This window comes from Cygnus atratus, chromosome Z (genome assembly GCF_013377495.2).
Source record: "Cygnus atratus isolate AKBS03 ecotype Queensland, Australia chromosome Z, CAtr_DNAZoo_HiC_assembly, whole genome shotgun sequence".
Taxonomy (NCBI): domain Eukaryota; kingdom Metazoa; phylum Chordata; class Aves; order Anseriformes; family Anatidae; genus Cygnus; species Cygnus atratus.
In genome coordinates this window covers 76,601,874-76,609,734 of record NC_066396.1, presented here as the reverse complement: position 1 = coordinate 76,609,734, position 7,861 = coordinate 76,601,874, and the positions used below count along the sequence as shown (strand labels likewise).

Below are 7,861 nucleotides of genomic sequence, written 5' to 3'. Positions count from 1 at the left end.
GAAACCATTCTGTTTCCTAATGCCATAATTCTTAGAACAGCTAATTATTCTTAGATTTCTATATCTGGCTTTATCTTGTTCACCATTTATTTCCCTTGAAGTGTATCTTAGGCATTGCCATCCCTTTCTCTGCAGCTCACTTAGGATTTAAGCCAATTTAGTCTCAGGCAAATACACCATTTCACAGTTAACAGCATGGACCTGGAAGGATTTGCACCTTGCAAAACAAGATGACCATCTCAGAGATTGATTTTTAAACATTTTTTAAGTGTAAGAGATGAAGAGAACATCCATTGCTTTGTTCTAGTCTCTATAGCTAAGCAAGAAGGAAAACCTATAATGTAGTTAAAGAAGTCAAGTTTATGCTTATCTAGCTGAGAGAGAAAAAAATTGATCTATTGTTTCAAGCAACGGGAGGATTTCCACATGCTTAGTTCTATGCAATGCACCATTAGAATTATCAGCATCATTAAGATAGGCAGAATACCATAATTTTGGCAACAGTGTTTTCAGTGCAGGACTCTGCCATGCTGGGCAAATCCAAGGCTTCCCCCACAAGGAGCTACAAAACAGGAATAGACAACAGCAATGGACTCCACTGTCAATTCAGTGATCTTCAAATTCATTTATACATGTTGTAAACTTATGTACGTAGGTAAATTCATGTAATTTCTATAAATACTTGTGGAAAAGGAAAAAGAAAAAAGAAACCAAACAAAAAACCTCTTGCGAATTCCTTCAGTGAAAGATGTATGCCAGCATGAAAGATAATTGCTCCTGGTAATGCATTTTACCTTGCATATTCTATTACAACATTCTTATGTAACCGAATATAAAAAGGCAGTGACAGTGTACCCAACCCTCTCTCCTTCTCTTCCATCACAATGGTCTACCAGTTTTTGTTGCTAACCTGTGGCACTGTGATTTCTAAAGGCACTATATTTGAGACAAGATGCACAAAGGTATTATTATTAATACTTTTAAAAGGAGGAAAGAGAAAACAATGAAGAAGCTTTAAAAAGTGAAAAACAATCTTTTAAAAATGGATAAAAGCAGTGAAGTGCAAAAGTCTTTCAAGGGGACTGTACCTTTATGTATAGCACAAAGGTATGCTTTTTCACATCAATATTTAACAGTGTCAGTAACATCCTGGGAGAGACAGTAGGAGCCAATTTTCTATTAAAATAAGTAAAATGCAGGTTTTTTAAAGTATTAGCATTTAGACAAAGATTTAGACATTACTTTCTTGAAGGCAAACTCAATACCGGCAGTTATTCCCACTGTAACCAGGGACCATCTAAGTTCAGGTCACTCTTCTTTAGCTTTACAGCAGATGGACAGCAGTGCGCAGCATCAAACCTGCTGACTCAGCACAAAGCCAACCTTTGATTGCTCTGATTTTAAAAACAAAGCACATCTCCAGCATTATGCCGCTACCAAAACTGTACTTCAAATTATCTTTATAATAAAGTTTAATGTACTGCTATGTAATGTAAAAAAAATTTAAAAAAAATAAGGAGGAAAAAGAGGAAAAAAGAAAAAGAAAATGCAAGACCAGATTCTCTTCTTTTAGTCTCTCAGGAAGACTCCTGCTATAACAGCCACAGAAGGTCTGCTTACCACAGCAGAAGGAATGGAAAGATCTCTTATGAAATTATTGCTTTTCTGTTTTTCCAGCAGGTTTCTGTTTCTTTTTATCCCTATACTGTACGCTACCAAAGGCCCAGGCATCCCTGTCTGGCTGCTTGTCTAGACTATGTCTAGTCTCAGGCTCTGCAAACATACCCAAGTGAGCTCTGAATTCATCCCACCCCAGCACGACCGCCCCCGCACAGCCCAGTGCTCACACTCCTAATGAGCTTGGCTGCTCCACATCAGCAGGACAAGGTCTAGACAAGCCTGCACTGTTCTGTATGGTGCACTACAGATGCATCCTAAAGCCACCTGTAAACACATTGAACAACAGGATGCATCTCCTTATAGTGCATTCTCAAATGGTCATTCAAACATTTACCTATCTGCTAGGAATACTAATTATCAGTACTGAATAAAACAGCAAGCTTCAGCAATTACTTTGCCTGCCCAGAAGAAACTTTACTGGGACAAGATAACCTCTTTTGTTGAAATGGGCAAGGCTACAATCAAAATTTATTTCCGAAATGGTCACAGACATTAGGAAAAAAGTCTGCTCTAACTGCTTTGTATTGTGTAGTATGAGCAGGTCAGCAGTACCTTGTCTGTTCACCCATTCTTAATTGTATTTCTTTATTTTTCTCAGAATGCATCCAGGTGTTTTTTCGTGTCACAGCACAGTCTGAATGCTCCCTTGAGGACAGAGAGAGTCTTACTAAAAGCACATTTAGCACATATGGGAATTCAGTAATGGTTCATTATTCTCTTTGAAGGCTATGGTCAGAGGTCTTTAGATCCAGTGCACAGTGTCTGTGTGCATTGGTAATGAAGAATTATATTCATTGTGCTTCACAATGTGCGGCATTTGTAAACACACATGTATAAGTACACCTTGAAAGTCTAGTTTTCTTCTTCAGCTCTTCCCATTTAGACAAATATACTGCAGATCTGGAAGGAGATGGGTGTATTGATTGCGGCTATTGAGCAGCAGACAAACTGTTTAATTGATCCTCTGCAATTGGAAGGAGAACTTGGAAAAAAGTCTTTGGCGAATGTTAGCAATTGTTTATGACAGGTTAAAAAAATTACATCTTATTCTGCGCAAAGTTCTTTACATCGGAAAGTCTAATTAAATCACCTGCAATAATTCCATATTCATCTGCAACATTTTTGCCACAAAATACCCTCAGTATATTTACTGAAATAATCAGAAGGTTCACCTGTCTCAAAGATTACAAGCCCCATTTTATTATTTTCCTTATAGCAAAACCAAGATATTTCATTTTACTGAACTTCCTTCCATTTAATAAAATACTTTTTTAAATATAACAAGCTATTTGCTAAGGTTTAACTATGTGACCGTCACTGTTCATTTTCATAGCAAGATATTTTTCACTTGGCTACATTTATAAAGAAACAGGAATTTGGAAATCACATTCCTGTATGAAATTTGCTTGGAACTTGAAAATTGTAAATAAACAAAATTAAAAATATTTCTGTTTTTTCCCCACTTCACTTTGCACTTGACAGAGTGCTGGGGATTACAGTTGCATAGTTTGAATCACCCATTTCAGCTCATGGCCGTAATCCACCACTGTTTAGGGTAAGTTTTTCTCCAGACTATGTCAGAGCAGGCCAAGATCAGGAGAAAAGGAAGCAGACATACATGAGAACGAAGAAGAGGGAAGTGGAAATGCAGTCAATGCATATTTTGTGCTGCTTGTTTGAAAACTACCAGTTGCACCGTCGTTAATCTCATCTGTAGAAGTGAGTCTCTCCTATCCAGCTCTACAACACGCTCTCTCTTAAATTCATTCTTTACATCAGTTGTAGGGGTTGTTTTACATAAACAGTGAATTTTAAATACATTAATACTAGAACAAAAAGAATTTGCCTTATGGCATTCATTCTTACCAACTGCACAACAGCATAGCATAGTCACGATTCAGTTACATTTTCCCAATGCAGAGAATTATTTCTATAGAAATTGAAGTACAATAAAGTTAAAAGACATTATTTTATTTATAAAAGATGCATTCTAATAATTTACCAACATAATTTTTTGTGTTTTCTAAACATACTATAAACTTAATTCAATACCAGCAGACATTCTGCAGTTAAGAAAAAGGGTGGAAAACATTTCAAGGAATATGGAGAGAGAAAATTACAAGCAGGAAGTGGATGTGGGGCACCGTAAAACAATGTGGCATCACTTATCTCTGAAAAAGTTAACTTAATGCACCTAGAACTATCCCCTGATATTACTCCTATTACTAGTCTCCAGACTATCCCCTATTACTCTCCAGACTTGTATTTTATATCCGCAATATTTTCCATCGTTAAGCAAGATTCGAGGATTAAAAACTGTCCATTCTTTCATCTTCAGGTTCATACATACTTTTCCATTTCTGTAGTTCCTGAGAATCATTTATCTTCCATACTTCAGCAAAAGACTTCAGCGTTTTTCTGGGGGGGGAAAGAAATCAATCAAAATATGGACACACTTTTAAGTTAAGCATGTTAAACTTCAAAAAACCTACAGTCATCTACAAACTTTTATACACAGTCAAAAATAGCAGTTTGCATAGCTCAAGACGTTAACTGATCTATAAGCAATCAATGAACATTTCTTGTATATATTCCATCTGTAGTACAGTCAACAAAGTAATTTTACAATTAACTTACAGTACCAGAAGCATCAACAAGACGAAATAAAACACTAAGCAAAAGTAAACCGTTAAAGAAAATAAACAGTATTGTAGTTTGCAGAGATACAGATGTTCAGTGTTCAGTTCCTAGAAATTTGCACTTAACAAATCAAGAAGAGAGAATGCATTTTGAAATCACTGAGTACACTCATCCTTCCTATTTTCTTTCTAATATTTTTCAATTTAAGAAGGACTCATAAGAGTTGTGACAAGTAAACGAGACATTTAAAATGGGTTAACGCACATTCCTGATGACAAAGATGTCAAGACTGGATGGAATTACACAGTGGATTTTCTTAAATAATATGAAAGTGATTTAAAAAAATAAGACAAGACAGCTGGCCTGTGGGTATTGTGACAGCACAAGTATACTGCTATGAACAGGCCTGAGTTTGATTCTCACAGTAATTTTTATGTCCTACTGCTGATACACCACAGCAAAGCTCATATCCATTTTAAACTTTGTTAATGTCTCTTGGGGAGGAGGTATAGAAGAACTTTGATATTTAGATCACATTATGGCAATAAAAGAAACTAAAGAGGAACAGGGAAAAGAAAATATAATTACCTACACAGAACTGCAAAAATTAAGCATTATGTAATACAGTGATTTATGCACTATTAAGTCATCAGACACATTTGATAATCTGTTATTTTTCACTGACTTGAGCTCTGGGTTCACAGAGGTGCGTGACGTTCCCTACAAAGTTCACACAAGAATTTACGATGAGGGAGCGATGTGTAACGGGTCAAACCCAACAAGTCAGCAACTGCTGTGGGGATGGCACAGCACTGCCTCTCATCTGAAGGGGAGACAGAAGTGGCACGCTTGAGGTGGGCTGAGCTGGGCCTCACGGCTACCACAGCCCTACCCACGTGCCCACTGCTGACAGAAGCCATGGCCTCCTCCTCTCCTCACTCACACCTTTTTTCAGGTACAGATGCCTTGCTCTCATGTGACACCAGGAAGCTGAACCCACGTGGCACGAACTGAAGAAAGAACGCCTTTCTGTCTGGACCATATCCCTGTCCTGTTTTGTGGTGGTGCTAAACCAGCCTGGCACGAGGTTGGGATGGGCGATGAGCATCCATCCCGTGACAGGCCACAGGGGACACTGGGATGGCTCCAGTGGCAGGAGGCCGCGGTGACACCTGGGCCCCGGGGGACTCCAGCCTCAGTGGCAAGCCAGGGTGAGGGACTCATCGCAGATGTAGATGAGGGATTTATTCTTTTTCATTTTAAGAATACCAGCAAATTGCATACCAAAAGGTAAAATACAGATGGTAGCTTACTTATTCAAAAGCTGAAAAATGTCACACAATTAGGTCCCATCATTATGATTACCCAGTGAGCCCTAGCTCTTCCCCTCTATGTGCACTGTAAATTAGTCTTCTAATTACATCATCACATACTATTTTTACTGCTCATAGGTTTTGTATGCAATTAAGTCTCTTTTCGGGAATGGAGACATGCTTGAACTCTATTTGTGTCTTATGATTTTGACAGAATGGAGATAAAACGGATATAGTATTTCCCATCTTAATTATATCACACAATAACTCTGGCCTTTCAGCTCATATTCTTACCTTTCTGGACAACATTTTTTTCTAGATCTAGTTAAGACATTGTTAGTAATTTGTCATTTTACTTTTGTAAATTATGGACTACTATTTCAAATGGACATATTCTACCACATTATTTTTCCCCTCAAACCGTCATGTATCTTCAATATGGTTATTTTATTTTGCTTTCTTAAAAGAGGTAAAAAACACTGTTAGGTACTGCATTCTGATAAGCATCAAAAGAACTGATTGCATCTGCAAATAATTAATCCTTAACATTTTTTTTATAAGATTCTCCTACCAGGACTAGTTATTACCACCAGGCAACTGGCAACAAAGATGTTGATTTATTTTATTCCTAAAGGGTTTCTTGAATTTTGCTGATATGACTGGCATTGAAAAATAGTAACAACTGAAAATTTGGTGGAATGCATATGAATAATAGTACATTGTTACACCTGAACTGTATACATAACATTACTGGATTTATAAAGGCGATGCTATTTGATACACACAAATTTTCATAACTAGTCTAGCATGCAAGATACATACACCCCTAAATGAAAATTGGTTATCAGGAGAATAATAAAATCATCAGACTTTCAGTAAAATTTTGTGTGTTTATATAAAAAATATTTATTGTTAAGTTAAACCAGAAACAAAAATAGCAGCATTTCCTTCTACATTATAGCATGCAAATAGAATGTCAAGTTCTGAAATTAATACATTTTCTAAATCAAATATATTTATATTTTCACTGTCATTGTTAAAAGATAAACAGGTATTAGAAGATAGTTATATTTCAAATATAACTTTCAGAATTTCCTCCTGAAAAAAAGTGAAAATACGTATTTGAAAGAATGTACTTGATAGTATAAAGTGTATTCCTAGCGTTAGTTCAATGTGCATTTAGTTTTTTCCAATCATGACTAAGAGGGTAGCAATTAACCTCTGACATAATAGCTAACCACAAAATCTAAAGCTTTGATTGAAATGGATAGCACAATTTCTTAATCATTTTTCAAAGTTTCATCTCACTTTCTTTTCTCTGAAGGGTAGAAGTATATCTAAAGTAGCTCTTACTGCTCCTTTTAATGCACATTCAGTGCAAAATGCTTCTCCACTCACATCTGGAAGTTTCATTAGAAAAAAATGTCACAATTGTTCTGACCTTTTCATATTCACTAATCTCTCCAACTCCTTTGATTTGTGAGCTGCCTTCTTCAAGATTTCTTCAGGAATATCTGCCAGTTTGGCAACATTTAGCCCATAACTCCTTGCAGTGACTCCTTTAGTTATTTGATAAAGAAAAGTGATAAATTCAGGATTCTCTTCCTCTTCAGATCCTACAAAATAGAACAAAAATAAAAAATCCTGCTGTTATATTGATAAAATGTAGTAATCCAAAGCCTGAAAGAGCAGAGACTCTGGTTTCATTGTCATTCATACCTCCTCTGAGATTAATTCCATTGAAGAAATACGAGATAAAAATGTTTCCTTGAGTTCACGTTTTCCTTGCACATAGTGAGTCTAAAAAAAGTGTTTCACTGTAGTTTTATCTGATGTCTTATTAGACAGAAGTGAGTGTGTACACATGCACGTGTGTGTGTATGTGTGTAAAAGGTAAGAGTCTTTATATGTCAAATTGATTAGTTATGCTGTAACTGGAATATTGCATTTCATGTCTACCAGACAGAATAAAGGACATATCAGTAATCCCGCAGTCAAGAAGTCTGTAATACAGCACAACAACAAAATATTTGCTGCCTGCCAGTAGGTTAGGAGCTACAGAAAAATGCTTAGAGAAACCCAAACGGTTAGGATGGTGGATTCTTTCTATGTCGTGACAATAAGATAGAAATGTAAAAGCAATGATAAGAAATCTGATGACTTTCCTCTTCCTCTTTATACATTCTTTTTACATCTCTGCACAATCCAGGCCTTGTGTTAACAGCACA

The 7,861-nt window shown here is 36.4% G+C and overlaps 1 protein-coding gene across 3 annotated transcripts in view; it reads right to left on the bottom strand.

The window, feature by feature from the left end:
• Positions 1-3,635: 3,635 nt before the first annotated feature.
• MSH3 (mutS homolog 3) overlaps positions 3,636-7,861 on the bottom strand; it is a 114,464-nt gene continuing 110,238 nt past the window's right edge. For all 3 annotated transcript variants that reach the window (XM_035567559.2, XM_035567560.2, XM_035567561.2), the window contains exons 23-24: positions 7,075-7,249; positions 3,636-4,098 (exon numbers count right to left, since the gene is read on the bottom strand). In XM_035567559.2, the coding sequence (XP_035423452.1) occupies positions 3,990-4,098; positions 7,075-7,249 (284 nt within the window). In that variant the 3' untranslated portion in view covers positions 3,636-3,989. The remainder of the gene's footprint in view (positions 4,099-7,074; positions 7,250-7,861) is intronic.